Raw genomic sequence first — 17,359 nt, forward strand, 5'->3', positions numbered from 1 at the left:
CTCTCTCTCTCTCTCTCTCTCTCTCTCTCTCTCTCTCTCTCGCACACGCACTTCTCACATTTTTAAATGCATTTAATCCCAGGGTGGGAGTGTCAACGGCTCGCGACAAGGAAGATTGCGTGCAATGTCCGTGAAAATTTCGCGGGATACAAATGACTATTTCCAACGTTGAGACGTTTCAGGGACATGGCAGAGGCTAATGTATAACACTCTGCACTGGATTATCTTGTCGTTGGTGTGGTGAAGCGACTTCCGGTTGATACTAATTGTCGGTGAGGCTATTAATTTCGGAGTGAAATGACCTTTTACTCGGGGATATAAATTACCAAGTGGAATTCGAGAGATGTGAAATCGATTCTCAAATCTTGGGATTATAAATCTCGGAGGGGGGAGGTGGGGGTGAGCTCGTTGAATAGCCGGGGAAATTTGCGCTGAAAAACACTGGTCATAAACCCTTCTCGGACCAGTACTTCTCGAGATATCGGAGAAACCGTTTTGGGACTTCAGCTGTGACGTCATAATTTGGGAAAACGTTTCGCTCGATATCTCGGGAAATAATTGGCGTAAGGAGGTTCTTTTTTTTTAGATTTCGACGGAAATTTTCCGGACTTTCCGATGGTGATGTCCAAATCATGATTGTGTGAGCGGTAATTAAGGAGGTTCACTCGGAAGTGAAATTTTTGACGTCAAATGCGGGGAACGGAGGGAAATCTCTCAGGGCCCGAGTGTTTATAAAGAAAGCGTGATACTCAACACCTCCAACCCCTTTTCCACCCCTTCTCATTGAAGTGTACGAGATGCACCCATGAGACGTGTATACCCACTCAAACGCACGTTCCTGTATTCCGGATTGGTTCACTCGTGTCCCAAGCAATCTGTTGTGGCCACTCGACTCTCAAGTGGGAGCTCTCGTGCGTGTGAGCCCCCTTTACATTTTCACTCACTCCTATATCGCTTCTCGAGTACCTTAGGACTTTGTTATCCGAAGGGCCACCCTATACCGATCATCATCCCTTCATTTTCAGCACTGACAATTAGTATTTTCAGCGTCTGACTAATGAAAAAAAAATTAATAAATAAAAAACAAATTTGTTTTCGTTGGAAAAAATTTTTTTTTCGACTGATAATTCGTCAACTCGAAAATTTCATTTTCAATTTTAGAAAAAAAAATCGAAGACAATTACGCGAATCGTCTTGACGCTCGTAGTTAGCACCCTCCCCCCGGCGAGCCAATTTAACTCCGTGTAATTAAATGGCCAGCATACCAAGCTGACTAAAACCGTATCCAGTGGAAAAAAGTGGCAAAAATTCGTTGAAAAAAAGGGCAGCCTGAAACTTTTAAAAGAACCAGAAAAACAGTTCCAGTGAGGCGAGAATAAGAGGGATCCGCTAATTAACGAGCCGAAGGTGTTGAAATCGAGTCGCAGTATTTCACCGAGGTGTGTGTACCCATCCCAAAAGGAGGATAAGTGAGAGAGAAAGAGGGAGAGAAATAAATACGTGGGTGGGTGGAGAGGGAGAGAGGTGAGAGCCTCGTGCCATTGGCTTTCGATATGGGCCAGAGGCTCCAGTATTGGTGTATAGATTTCTCGGGACACTGGGAACTAATAGGCGGGGTGAGAAACATGCCGCCAAGGAGATAAGAGGTACCTGGAGGTCCACGAATAATTATTTGTGACGGTGAGAAATTGAAACGTCTCAATTACCCGAAAATTCCGGCGCAAAGGAACTTCTGAGAAAAAAAAAACACACGAAAGATGTCGCTACAGACCAATTTCGACTTCACCACTCGACGGTCCGGGAAATTTCCGCTGGAAACAAAAAAAAATGAACTCCTCTACGACCTTTAGTTCCCGAGATATCGAGGAAAACATTTTCCGAAATTATGACGTCACGAAAGTTGTCTGTTCGATATCTCGAGAAAGTTGACCGAGGGTTTATGACCGGTGTTTTACAGCGGAAATTTCCCCCTCTTCCCACCGAGCCCACTCCCACCCCCGCACCTCTTAAACTCGATTTTGTTTCTTCTGAACATCGATTTAACTCGCTCTCTCACGTATCTTTTTCTGCCGTGTGACATATGGCTTCAGCCTCTCATGTCTCTATATCCCCGACTCGTTCGCGCAATTCTCAATCTCCAGTGATGTACCGCTCGAAGGTAAATACAAGGTAAGAGGGACTTTGAGACTCGGCAATCTAACCGGCTTGCAATAGCTTGCATCGTTAAATAATACCCCCCGACCCAATGGGGGCCCCTCAATGGTAATAATAATACGATCACCCTTAGGCTAGGATCACACTGGTGGGGATTTAAAACCAAATCGATTGGCTGTTCTCACGTTCAACGACATCCGGCTTGTGTTTTTTTTTTGCGTCATGTATAAATCCATGTCGGTACCGAGTACATGAATAATTTGACCCCAGGGGAAGTGAAAAAGGAAGGAATATCGACAGACACGAATTTTCTCACTGAGCGCAGCCATTTTTAAAATGGCGGCCGGCGGGGGGCCGGAGAGGGGATCGTGCGGCTCGCATAGCTAGGGAAATTTCCGCTGGAAAAGACAGCACGACGATCCCTATCGACCGATTACTTCTCGAGATATCGAAAAAACAATTTTTCGTCTGAAACTGTGACGTCACGAATTGGGAAAATGTTTCGTTCGATATCTCGGGAACGAAAGGTCGTACAAGGGTTTATTTTTTTTTGTTTCCAGCCGAAATTTCCCGGAGCGTCGAGTGGTGGAGTCGAAATTTCGATTTTTCCGTTCTTTCCGTCGACCTCTCGCGGCTCTTGAAACAGAACAGAGGATGTATCCTTAAATAACCTCAACTCATCTCTCCCCCGCCTTCTCATTTCCTCTGTACACGTTAAATTTGCACGCTCAACATACAGACCCACACGCACAGCACACGGGGGTAGGGCAACAGTACGCCAGGGCACCTCTCTTCATTTTCAGGCTGTCAAGAGCAGAAGAAGATTTGGTCTGCGTTTGACAGCTGCAGGGTCTGGGTTGGCTGAACGGATCGTATATACTCGGCCTATACGGCTTTTGGGGAAACTCCAGGATAGGGCACTACCGAAACTCACCCTCAACCCACCCACCCGAACTACCCCCTCCCTCCCCCCTTCCCCTCCCCCCACCTCCCCTTTCTCTATTGTCTGTCTCATTTCCGTGTCCTGCAATTTTATTCATTTTTTTTTTCATTTTTTTTTTTTCGTTCAATTCTTTTTCTCCCTTTTTTATTTCAACTCATACCCCGAGACCTCTTCATGTCTCTCGCAACCCCTTTTTTATTTTAAAAAATTCTATCGTCATGGTATCGTAACGCAGCCAGCGGGGGTCCTAGTCTCTCCGTTAATACCGCATTTTAATTATTCCGTCGTTTTGTTCTATTTTTTTCCGCTCTCGTGGAAGGATTAAAGTGGATTGCGGGTGGGGGGGAGAGGGGGAGGGAGAAGTGGTTATCAATCACTTCCGTCTGTGGGCAACACTCCAGACGCGTCTCCGCAATGATCAGGAAAAAGAACATGTGGAGTCTCTCCACTTCCGGCTCATTCAAAAATTTTTGAAATTCATGATGAGGGGTTTGACAGATCGGCAAATTTCCGCTGAAAATCACTGGTCATAAACCCTCTTTGGGGAATTAGTTCGCGCGTTAAATGCGAAACAATTTTTTAGCTGCAACTGTGACGTCATAAATCCGGAAAATTTTTTCTTGGATATCTGGGGAGCTAATGGCCGTAGAAGGAGTTATTTTTTTATTTTAGTTATTATATTTTTTTTAGATTTTAAAAGTTGAACTTTTTAATTTTTTCATCACTTGTGCGTAAAGTGGAATTTTCTCACTTTTCTCACTTTTTATGTATTGTGATGAAAAATAGGGTTCGACACTCGTCAGAAAAGTGTCCTCAGACTCTGCGAGGCTAGCAATCGTCGAAGGCGAGTGCCAAAAAACACTTTTACGCACTCGTATCAAAATATGCTATTTTCAGACATGAATGAGAGAAACTCCAAAAAAATAGCTCATATTTTAGTGAAAACTTTTTTTTTGTCCACAAGTAAACGGATTCAACCCGACAAAACTAATTTTTCCTCTCAGGGAAGTTTATTATTTTCATTTTTATCGCCAGAATTTTATGATCATCGAAGAATAATTCAGTGATTCATGGGAATGGCTGTTGCAGAAAGAGAATGAAATTTCGCCTGGTGGGGGAAGTAAATTTGGAGATAGTGGAAAATGGAAAATGCGAGTAGTGAGAGAGTCGGCGAGAGGGACGCAGATGCACCGACGGGTGCTGTTTAATATCAGGGGCCGCACATGGTTCGCAGGAGACACATTTCACTAATATTGCACTGCAGTTACCTCTGTCTTCGTTTTACATATCTCATCCGGCATTAATATATTCAACACATATGAATATCATACTGAAAGGAGGGAAAAGAGGGCGGAGGGGGAGGAGCGTATACATTAGCTAAACCATTGTGCCTATCTCGGGTGGGGGTTTTCTCTTCCTCATACCCCTTCGGCACTGGCTTCACGAAATCTGTGGCTTTTCATTGTTCCCACGGACTCGTACCTTTGTCCTTTGTGACTCTTCCCTTCTCTCTGTGTTCAAACTCAACAGCTATGGAGGTATGCGGTTTTTGGATAAAGGGAGGTAATGAATGCCAACGTGGGAATCCAATCTGCGATAACTAAAAAGAAAACAAATCAACTTTTTCCAATTTTCGGGAAAATTTTGGGGCTCGTTGAAAAGCCGGGGAAATTTCCGATGGAAAACACCCGTCATGAACCTTCTTCCGTCAATTAGTTCTCGAGATATCGAAAAAACAATTTTTTGGCTAAAATTGTGACGTCACGATTTGGGAAAATGTTTTGTTTGATATCTCGGGTACTAAAGGTCGTAGAAGGGTCTATTTTTTTTTGTTTCCAGCGGAAATTTCCTGGACCATCTACTGGTGAGGTCAGAATTCAAATTTTTCCATTCGTTAATTTTTTTTTTTAATTAGGTGGATGGGAAGGGGCGACGATATGTTCATCGGAAAGTCTGGGAAATTTCCGTTAAAAAACACCCGTCATGAACTTTTTTCCATCAATTAGGTCTCAAAATATCGAAAAAACAATTTTTTGGCTAAAATTGTGACGTCACGATTTGGGAAAATGTTTTGTTCGATATCTCGGGAACTAAAGGTCGTAGAAGGGTTTATTTTTTTTTGTTTCCAGCGGAAATTTCCCGGACCATCTACTGGTGAAATCAAAATTCGAATTTTTCCATTTGTTAATAAAAAATTTTTTTGGACGAGTCACTTCCACTGGAGAGCTCCGAAAAATGTCGATAAAATTGATGTCCACCTCCATTTTTTCCTCTCCTTTTTTTGTAAATTGACAAATCTCTGGGACACGTGCAGCCTGACGTCACATGCGTGTCCATCCACCTCCGGAAAAAAGGTACCTAGGGGATTGAGGGTGTGAGTCGCTGGAGAAACTACACGAGGTAAAACGAAGAAGAGTGAGACAAGAGAGACTGCCGCCTGTGATGGATCGTCCAATCAGTGCCCGTGAGATGGAGCACGATGAAGAGAGTGAAGCGGGGGAGGGATGGAGACGAGAGAATTCGAGGCCCTCATCCCGAGGTATACCTTACGTACACCGTGTGTGCGCGAGCGCGGAGGGAAAGGAGAGTGGAGGTCATGGTCGGGTCGGTTGGCCGCTAATCGAAGAACACGTCGTGGCCACGAGGAGGAGAAAAAAAAATAATGAAAGAGAAGGAGGCGAGGATATTTTTTCCCCCTTTGGCATCGTCCGCCATTGTGTAACTCGGACATCAAAGAGGTTCTGAAGGACGACAAATATTTTCATAATGTGTTCTCCACAATTGTTGGAAAAAAAATTTCACATTTTTTAAAAGTTGCATTATTGTGGAAAATAATGGGGATATCAAGATTCGTGACCACCTGGTGGAATCGGAAATTTTCCGACCTTTCATTTGAAAAAAAGAAAAATATTTTATCTCATCTAGATCCTGAGATATCGCCAAAAAAGGAGACGACAGATTCCTAACCTAAAAATTTTTCGTTTTCTCTTCAATTTTTCAAAGTGAAATTTCTTGAGAAATAATTGGAATATAGATATCCATGACCACCTCACAAGATGGGAAATTTTCCAGACTTTCCAATGACTTGAGACCCATTTCCCTATCTATTTCTGGTCTTGAGAAATTCGTGAAAAACTAACCGCCCCATTCTAACCTAAAAATGAAAATCGTCCGGAATCCCTAAAATATTTTCAAAAAAATGAATAACCGCTTGGATTTACACCGTACCGAAAGAAAGGAGAATGAGAGGGCGGGTTAACAATGGCCGCCAACCAAAACATCCGATAAATCTAAAACGCGGAGGCCCCAGCATGGACCTCAAGCCCCGAGGGGTTTTAAACTCACAATTCTATCTTTCTCACTCACTCAGGCTACGTTTTAACCCACCCCCCGACCGAGAACGAGTTTTCCCTCCCGTCCAACCCTTACATTACGGTACCACTCGGAGGGAGAGTACCTCGGACGTTGGTTTACGGTGAGTCTGTGTGAGTGTGTGCTATTCACGAAAAACCGAGGGATTTCCACGTGTGAGTGAAACTCCTCTCTCTCTCTCTTTCTCTCTCTCCCTCTCTTCGCCACTCTTTCTCGCCATTAAAGTGGAGGCGTACGATGGCGCACGGTAAATATATGTGTGCGGAGGTAACGAGATCACCGATGTTGCGTCCTCGAGTAAATTTCAACGAATTTGTTTGCGGTTTTGCCCTAATTTGTTTTTCCAAAACCCAATCTGGAGTTCTGGGAGAGTTTTTCGCGGGGGGCTGAAGATGTTGAGGGTTTCTGGGACTCGGGGGCATTAGTAGATCTGGAAATAGCCTCATTTACCCAATTTTTCTTCCCTTAAGAAAAGAAAATGACATTTTTTTATTCACCGACCGAATAAAAAATTTCAATCTTTCGATTTTCAACGATATCTCAAAAATGGGGAGGGGTAGAGGGCCGAAAAAAATCTCACCCCAATGCTGGGAAAATTTCCCATCCGAAACCCTGGTCATGAACCCATTTTGCCCCATTTTTGATGGGAATATTCTCCAAACAATTTGAGAGGACTAAAACCGTTTTTTGCGGATATTTCAATGAATGATCGATATAAATCGATTGTTCACCAGGGTTTTGGATCGGAAATTTTCCAGTCTACTCGACGAGATAATTTTTGTGACGAGATAACTCGCAGTTGCCGAGATAATTGAATCACCTCAACTTCAGGAAGTTGACGATTTTTATTACTCAGAAAATCCCGACGTTCCGCGGTTATATTTCACCAGACAATATTAATTCTGCACTACACAGGTGATTTATTATGCAATCGTCTTCATCCAACCGGAGAAAATATCTTGGTGATTGAATCAAGGGTGACGTGCGCCATATTGAGACGTCGGCATTAAGGTCGCGCACTGCAACGAGTTAAATTCGTCTAGTCCGCTCTATTTAATCGAACTAATCCGCATTTTTCGATCGATACTGATCAATTATGTTCCGTAAACCATGCCCCACCTTTCAAAACGCCAAAAATGGACGAAAAAACATTATTAATTATTTTTCTTTCATCTCAATTTGATTTGAAAGTCGCGATTTCAGTTTCCTTTTCAGTTGTAGTCCCTATTTTTCAGAATATCTAGACAATTGGGAAGGCCAGGGGGTCAAAAATGGTGTCATAGGACGGCCGGGGAAATTTCCGATTCAAAACCCTACTTTTGCACCCATTTTGCCCCGGCGATGACCGGAACATTCAAAAAAGTAATTAATGAGCGCTGAAGACGGTTTTCGTTGATATTTCGATGAAAAATCGGTAAAAAATGACTCATGACCAGGATTTTGAGTCGAAAATTTCACTGGCTGGCCGATGAGATAGCTCTTATCACCAAAATCCCCCGTTATCAAGGAAAAAACAACGTTTATAATAAAATGAATAAATATTGTTTATTTATTTGAACAAAATGAATAAACTAGTGAATAATAATATTATAATTATTTATAAGAATTTAATATAATTATATCATTATTATAAATTATAACAATATAATTTTATTTCAAATAAATAATTATTTATTCATAATTAATAAAGAGATAAATAAACAGCGTTAATATTCAATTATTTTCATAATTATGAAGTGAATAAAAACTTTCAAAATCAGAAGAAAATTAAAAAATTCCTCTCAATTCCATTTTTTATCAATTTTTAAACAAATTCTCTGTTTTTAACTATTTTTGAGAATATCTAGACAATTGGGAAGGCGAGGGGGTCAAAAATGGTGTCATAGGACGGCCGGGGAAATTTCCGATTCAAAACCCTACTTTAGAACCCATTTTGCCCCGGCGATGACCGGAACATTCAAAAAAGTATTTAATGAGCGCTGAAGACGGTTTTCGTTGATATTTCGATGAAAAATCGGTAAAAAATGACTCATGACCAGGATTTTGAGTCGAAAATTTCACTGGCTGGCCGATGAGATAGCTCTTATCACCAAAATCCCCCGTTATCAAGGAAAAAACAACGTTTGAACTATTTCTTCGATACCAAAACAACGGAGAGGAGCAAAAACGAGATGAAAAGACTCCGCGAAGATGAGCTGCAGTGGGATTTCCAGTGGGCGGAAGGAAGAGGACCTCGGCGAACCGGTGAGAAAGACTGATACATGTGTGTGTGTGTGTGTGTGTGTGTGTGTGCAGGACTCAAGGGTGAGGAGGTAAAAGTGAGGGGGGAGGGGAGAGAAAAAGAGACTGAAAGAGGACGGACAGGTTGGGCTGCGCGGCTGAGAGAAACCCACGGCTGCCATGGTTACCATCGCATTCCCGCCTCAGCCACGTTGCCATGGTGACTATAACTCCACCGTGCTCTTCGGCTTTTGCGCGATAGCTGAGACCATACGCAGTTTATTCCATAATTTTTTTACATTTTTAGGAAAAAATATTCGTGCATTTTGATTTTGCGAAATTTGCGGCGATTTCGGGCGTTAATTAATTCGTTTGGCAATGAAAACTTGAATTTTTCATTCGATTGAATGAAATTCTTATTTTTTTTTGTTCGTAGAAGAACGGGTTGAATTTTAGTTGTAGAAAAATGAATTGAAAAGTCAAGAAAAAGCGAATTTTCAAGCTCCAAGGGGCAAAACGGGTTGTTGACCAGCGGATGATGTGGGAAATTTCTTCAGGTCGGATTTTAAAAAAGAATTGTTTACTTATCTCATTCAGTTCGTGAGATATTCGCAATTTATTCAATTTTTTGTCATTTTTATTAAAAAATTGATCTTTGTAGATTTTTATTTTTAAAATTCCCGCCGATTTTGCCGATCAATTAATTCATCAGTCAATGAAAACTGGACGTTTTTAGATGCCTTTTCATTGAAAAACATCTCACGCATAAATTTAATTGAATAAGATTCCTAATTTTTTTATAATTCAAGAAAAATTCATAAATTTTTAAATTTTTAAATTTAAATTTTCGAAATTCCCGCTGATTTTGTCCGTTAATTAATCCATTAATCATTCAAAACTTGACTTTTCATCATCTCGTCACATTCAAAAGGTATCAGATTTTTTTTGCTTTTTTTATTGAAGAAAAATGAATAAAAAATTGGAGTTCAATGATTTTTTGATAATTTTTCATGAGATTTGAATGTTGATGGATGAATAAGCAAATGTCGTATCTCAACCGAAAACTGTCGGTACGTGTGTACGTGGAAAAGAACACCCGTGATATTGCGATTGGTGGACGGCGTCATACGGTATCAATATTTATTCAACGGCAACGAATGCCCGAGGCACGATTAAAAGTTGTTTATACCATAAAATGATTATTCCCACCTACTACCCAACACGCACCCACTGCCACGACCCGCTGTGTTTCCATTTCGAGCATTGCCCGTTATTCCACCAACACGTAAAACTCAGGGCTGATGTTTACTCTCTGCGCACTTGCATTTCAAAGTTTTGAAATTTTCGGGGGGAGAGGGGAATTAATTGTATGGGGGTGAAATCAATGAGCGAATTCCCCCCTTCTCGCTGTTGCAAACGAATTTAATGAACGAATTGCAAGATTTTTATTTTCACTTTCAAGTATTTTAATTAATTATTAATTATTGCGCAAATTAAATTTAAAATTAAATTCGGAAAAATTATTTTTTCAAAGTTTTGGATTCTGATGGGGAATTCACGGCATGCGGTGAGACAAATCAATTGTTGAACAGCTTTTTTGTTTGAGAATTTTTTAATTGATTTTTTGGTAGAATTTTCAATTTTTCAAAAAATTGTTTTTAATAATTGAAAATTTTTATTTGAAATTAAAGAATTTTTTAGTTAATAAAAGGGCTCTAGTGGCTCATCGCAGCTGATCCTTGTGAGGAAATAATTCCGGAATGTTACCCATGAATTTAACTAAATTTTAAATAAATTATTTATTTGTAAAAAAAATCAATTCCTAAATATTTCAATTTTTTCTTAATTCCACAATTTTTTGCTGCGAAAAATCATTATTCTGGTAAAATTCTAGAGCAATTCTATGAAATTAATTTTTCAATTTTATTTGAATGCACAAAAAAAATCTATTGAATTCAAAATTCCGCATTTTAATTAATAATTCACGTTTTAAATAAAAAAACAACAACTTTTCATTGTCTCTCAATCCCAATTCCCCTGGAATTTATTCCTTTCAACCCTCTCCCTCAATTCCCAAACCCAACGCCAACCATTTCTTCCTCTTCAACCCGAAAAAAATTGCAATAATTTAATTATTTAGAACTAGGACTCACCAGGACTGCCGAGAAAGACGGAAGAGTAGAGAACACCGCGTCTCGCCGCATCGCTCGCTGCTCTTTGTGCGTCCGGCGGCGAACTCCATTCTCTACGCGGACACCATTTACCTGTGACCAAAAATAAAAATAAACAATTAATGAAAACCTCTAACAGAACAACAAATAAATCAATTGCGTAATTGATTAATTAAATTTCTATTCTCTCGGAATCAATTATTCATTATTCATTATTAATTATAATTCTCGATTATTTATTTATCTATTTAAAATTTATTCCATCCAAATAAACCATTTCCATCGTAATTGATGTTTTTATCATTTAAAAAAAAATGTATTGTTGAATTATTCAGAAAAATGTCAAATAAAAATTTCTATTCAATCGAAATGAATAATTTCTTCGGCTTTCAGTCCAATAATTAACCGTCACATCAACTTGATTATTCAATTTTTCCCGGATTTACGTAATTAAAAATAATCTCTGTATTATTCTCGTCAATAAAAAGCTCTGCTTTATTTATCACCCATCATGTGACATTTAACTCACTTCCATTCCCCCTCAGCACGTATTTTTATTCTCAATTAAATTCCCTCCCATGGCAGGATGAGAAACCAGTATTGACTTTAATGGGAATAATTGCACAATTATGATCATTGTGTATGAGGAAAAAAGTGTACTTTGTAATAACGGTGGGGTATGCGGTGACGTCAAGACGTCAGTTGATACGACACCTGTGAAATGAGAGATGGATAATCGGGTGGAAAATTGTGAGGAATTCGTGGCAAGTTTTTCTGCTCTATTTTATTTCATTTCCTTTCCATTTTTTTGTCAATTATTTTTTATGATGACGTGGGAATCCTTGAATACAATGTGGAGAGTATCGCCGCAGTGCATACAAATTTTCATGACATTTCCATGAATTTTTTTAATGAGAAAAAAAATGGAGGGAATTATTTGAAATGGTGGAGACGAATGGAAAAATTTACCAAAGCCAAATGAACATATTTACGCTTATCTCGGTAACGAGTTGTTTTACGAAAAGATGTGTGAAGACCTTTTTTGTAGAGAATTGAATTTCCCAAAAAAAATATCATATGACATTTCCTCCTAAACCCACGTGTTATCGAGATAATTCGATAATTGGAAAAGTCGTCTCATCTCGATTTTTTTTTAAACATGACAACAATTACGATTTTTCATTCACCTCAATTTGTATCGTCACCCAATAGAAATAAGAGCCCGAAATCGTGGAATACAAAAAAATTAGTGAATAAAAAAAAACCTCCAACAAAAAGCAATTTTCTTCAATTTTCTCCAGATAAAAAATATCTCTTTATCGTCCTCAGAATAAAAGAAACCATTCCCAGAACAATGGCAATTTTCTTCTCGTTTCATTCCCCTCATTTTCCCCTTTCCTTTATTTCTTCATTTTATTTCTTATTCAAGAATATAATTTTTGTGGTGGGAAAAAGTCGCTTGCTATATTTTCGAGATAAGACTGTGTAACGTACCTTTCGCTTCAATCTCTCCCTCTCACTCTCCCGCTCTCCCTCCCCCCTCGGGTTCTCCTAATGTAACACCGTGGAACACCCTCGCTCACCCGTGTGAAATTACTTTGCTCACCGGCTTACTCTTATATCTCCCCACACAGGAGGGCCCACACCCGTTGTTTTTTTTTTCAATTTTTTTATTTTTCGTTTTTTGTTTTTTCCCAGCCACCCCCGTGCTCCATTCCGCTCGTGTATCCCCATTCGGGCGGGGGATCCTCCTCCGTTGTTGGAAAAATAAAGTGCATTTCTTTTCTATTTTCGCTGCCACGAAAATTGCAGTCGCTGGCGCAATTTACTTTTCCATTAATTTTGTGGAAATGTTGAATTTCAGGGGATTTCAGGGGAATTGGGGAGAAAGGGTTGAAGAGGGCGCTATAAATAATTTTTGCAGATTTTTGGATTTTTTCAATTTCTAAATTTTCCGTTAACAATATTTATTTAATTATATAATAAAATGAATAAATATTGTTTATTTATTTGAACAAAATGAATAAACTAATGAATAATAATATTATAATTATTTATAAGAATTTAATATAATTATATCATTATTATAAATTATAACAATATAATTTTATTTCAAATAAATAATTATTTATTCATAATTAATAAATAGATAAAGAAACAGCGTTAATATTCAATTATTTTCATAATTATGAAGTGAATAAAAACTTTCAAAATCAGAAGAAAATTGAAAAATTCTTCTCAATTCCATTTTCTATCAATTTTTAGACAAATTCTGTTTTTTAAACAGTTAAAAAATTTCGCAATGTTTCAAAAAATATACAAATTTTCTCATATTCCACATTTTTTATTCATTTGTTTGAATATGAATTTTAGAAATTTTGAAAATGTGCAGGAAAAGGGGTCGAACAATTAACAAAATTTAACTCCCGAATTTCTTCAGAAGTTCATAAATCCTTTAACTCAATAAAAATAAAGAAAAACTATTATTATTCACTAGAAGTCAATATAAAAATATCAGTAATAGCTTGTCCCCGCAATAACCCCTTACCTCAATCCCCCAGTCCATAAAATTAATAAACAATAAAATTCCGCACTGCCCCAACCCCAAATTCAAATGTCTCCTCAATCCATTCGAAAGTCTCCTCACGCAAATTATTTCCTGGAATCTTGGATTCCCGTCACAAAATGTCGCAACATTTCCCCAAAGATCAGACCCCTTCCGCGAAGAAAAAATAAATAATCCTCCGTCCACAAATTAACGATCAAAGTGGACACCTTTTGTGGCACTGGGAAGAAAATAACCAGCCGCAGTGTACATTGTATCTCTCCTTTCCCTTTTTTCTATATTCACCCGGGCTGGCGTCCTCCTGGGCATATCCCCCCGACTTCAGGTCGTAATTCATTTTTTACGAGAGCACCAGTATCGTGCGAGAGAAACCCAAAAGAGGTTTCACCCACTTCTGATTTATGGTGTAACGATTAAATGCAGCTAAATTGTTGAGGCCTAGGATATAGTCCATTTCAACAATGTTGAAAAAATTATGTTGCGTCCTTCGAGGACACGTGGCTTGACTTTCGAATATTCTGGGGGAGTATCCAATCGTATCCTTAGAGACATAAAAACCCAAATTTGCATATTTGAAATGCAATTCAATTATTTCAGAACATGAAAAACGAAATGAATGAATTTTAAGACGAGGTAAATGCGCCTTCTTCAAGGGTGGATATCTCCCGACCCAACGATGCAATTTCAAAAAATCAAAACACATTTGAAGCGCTGAAAAAAAACCTTCAAAATGAAAGGAAAATCGCTCGGATTCACTCTGCCAATCCCGAGGTATCGCCAAACAAAAAATTATCACTTTGAAATTCGAGAAAGAATCGATCGAGATGAAGTCAAACGCACCTTCTTCGATCCTCAATATCTCTAGACCCAACGATGCTATTTAAAAAAATCAAAAATCACCTCAAGCCCCGAAAAAAACCTTCAAAAAGAAAAAAAAAATTACCCAAATCCACTCAGCCAATCTCGAGCAATTCGTGTTTAAAAACCGATGTTTTTCGATTGATCAATCGCAAAAAAAATCGCAACCCCAAATACTTTCCCAATAAAGAAATTCTAAATGCGACGATTTCAAAGCCCATGCCAATTTATAACTGTCACCCGGTCGTTGTGAGCCGTATGTCTGAGTCTAAAATAAAGTCGACAAGATTGCCGAGGAATCGGGTGAGACACACTTGACGGATACATGACGCGGTCATCGTATTCACGTCCATCCAGGGATACGTAAACGTCAGATAGTCTTTTTGAGAGGTTAATACCGCCCCGAAAACTCGGTAACAAAGCTTGACGGTTATTGCACGACTGTTGCACCTTGAATTCTCAATTTACCCAGCATTCACATCTCACTCCTGCGGTTTGAAAATTTTATTATCGCCGTAATTACCATCCGAATGTAATCATCTATTCTTAATTACGGGTGTTGGTCCGTTTGATTTGTTTTTTTTTTCAGCTCGAGGAAGTGAACCGCAGGAATGCGGGGAATGTCGAAATGACTCTGTTAAATTCCCACGGTAAATCAGTTTCACGGGGTTGACGGGATGATGCTTATGATTACAACCTGTCGCTTAAAGGCTATAAATCTTCGGCTCCGTCTCGGGTTTTTTTTGGTTACAGGTAAATGGGGGGTCACTGTGACCCTTTGTCAGGTCAATATTACGTCATCGCAGGGTTGGGGGCTGAACACGCGAAATTATCTCGTTTTATTCAAATATTCAATGCACTTTTCATTCTCAGATTCAACTTTTGGAATTATCTCGGTAGTGAGTGGACTTACGACGAAAAATCTGTAGACCTTTTTTCCAGGAAATTTAATTCTCCAGAAAAAATGTTTTATCATATTTTGTCGTAAATCAACTCTTTACTTAGATAATTAGTGATTAATTCAGAATGAGAATTGAATTTTGAAAAATTGGAGTTTTTATTTCGGGAGTGATTATCTGGATGAGGAGTGGGCTTACGACGAAAAATCATAGAAACTTTTTTGTAGGAAATTGAATTTTCTGCAAAAAAAATTTTATGACATTCAGTCGTAAGTCCACTCCTTATCCGAATAATCACCAGTTACCACGAAATTCAATTCGTTAATTCAATGTTTCTTCTTTTTTCAAGAAGTTATTTTTCCGACTATCGATTGCAGTCGCCTCCCCTCGAATATTCCCAAGCCCAAAAGAAATTCCAGGGATTTTTGATACGTGTTTGCCAAGTAACCCCATCTTCTCGCTATAAATAAATCAATATAACCTGCTTCCATGGCACCCCCAACAATCCCCAGACGTAAGGAACTGACGTATGAGTCTCGCATCCACCCTGTTTCAGTGAGAAGGCCACCCCGTTATTTCACAGTTAGGCTCACTCTTCCCTTTCTCACCCCCTACCCCTCCCCAGCCGCTCTACTTTTCTTTACTCTTAACACCAACATCGCTCTTCCACACTCTCTAAACGCGCACGAGTCTCTGGAGATGCTTTTGTCTCCTGCAAATGACTTCCTGACAGCTTGAATTTCCGCAAAATTTTGTAGTCAAAGTACTTTACTTTGTTTTTTTTCCTTTATTGGTTTCATTATAATGTGTGGAAAGTGAAGTTTTACGCACATGAGAAAAGTGTTCTTTGACCCTTGGAAGAGTCAGTAAAAATTATTTTTCATGACTAGTGCGTAAAGTGAAATTTTACGCACGCCCCGCGGGCGTAAAATCCCACTTTCTACGCGTTGCAATGAAACATAGGGTTCTACACTCGTGGGAAAAGTGTTCTTTGACCTTTGGGAGAGTAAATAAAAATTCTTTTTCATCCCTTGTGCGTAAAATCCTACTTTCCACACGTTGCGATGAAAAATAAGGTTCTACACTCATGAGAAAAGTATTTCTTGACCCTTGCAAGCGCAAGTAAAATTTTTTTTTAATCACTTGTGCGTTAAATGAACATTTTCCACACATTATGATGAGAAAAAAGTTTCGGCACTCATGGGAAAAGAGTTTATTGACCCTTGAGAGGGTAAATAAAAATTCTTTACCCTTATGTTCTCAATTCTCTTAAACTTCTGCTTCATGACCGCCATTTTTAACCCTAATTTAATCACGAAAAATCTTGAAAAAAAATATTTCTAAATTTTTTAACAACAGACTTAATTTTTCCAGAATTACAAATTATCCTAATTTCAGAACACACGTCTCAAAAAAACGCCTTCTTCCTCCAACAAAATATTGGTCTCGACATTCGCTCCATTCACGAAAAAAAAACGAAAAATAACATTAAAAAATCCAACAATTCTTCGTAAAACCAAAAAAACCCCCCCACTCACCCCAATCAAATTGATTCTTTGCATTAAACCCACCCAATAAATCTTGAACCCGTCAGTTGTAACCATTCGACCTCTACACAGACTCATGAATTCGAATCGGAATCAGGAATTTACGCTAAGTGCACAGTGCAGTTCGCTATACGGATCGGTAATTCGGAGAACGTGGTCTCGGTGTCCCGGGGGGTCGTAGGTCGACCGGCAGCGTGCCAGAAAGCGCAAGTACGACGAATAGACTGAGCGAGAGGTGGTAACTCGACTCTCTGTCTCTGTTACTCATGTTAGAGCCACCCCTCCCACCCGGGGCCCCACCACTCCCCGGACGATTCGGCATTTGTAGCGCTAATTAAACCTTGCGCGCGCGTGTCACGAGTCACGATTTGCTTTCCGGTGACGTCACCCGTGATTCCTCTCGGCATTGTTGCGTACATGGGGCGCCTGAGCTGTGTGGATGTGCAACCCCTCCCCACCCCTGCGCCCCCTCCACCCCCGTCGCTACGGCAAATCTCGCAGATGTCCATTGGTGAGTGGATTTTGGAGTTTTGGATTCTAGATTTTGGGGATTTTTTCCTTTTTGGGGAGAAGGTTGCATGACCCTCGTGATCTTTAATTTTTTTGTAAGTGAAGGGGCGGGGGGGGGG

The 17,359-nt window shown here is 39.4% G+C and overlaps 1 protein-coding gene across 2 annotated transcripts in view; it reads right to left on the bottom strand.

Annotated features, from left to right (window-relative positions):
• The window catches only part of LOC107041908 (homeobox protein homothorax), a 326,462-nt gene that overhangs the window by 128,796 nt on the left and 180,307 nt on the right, over window positions 1–17,359 (bottom strand). For both annotated transcript variants that reach the window (XM_015262721.1, XM_015262720.1), the window contains exon 9: window positions 10,843–10,953. In XM_015262721.1, the coding sequence (XP_015118207.1) occupies window positions 10,843–10,953 (111 nt within the window). The remainder of the gene's footprint in view (window positions 1–10,842; window positions 10,954–17,359) is intronic.

The sequence above is a fragment of the Diachasma alloeum genome, unplaced genomic scaffold (assembly GCF_001412515.2).
Source record: "Diachasma alloeum isolate Michigan unplaced genomic scaffold, Dall2.0 Dall_scaffold_00391, whole genome shotgun sequence".
NCBI lineage: Eukaryota > Metazoa > Arthropoda > Insecta > Hymenoptera > Braconidae > Diachasma > Diachasma alloeum.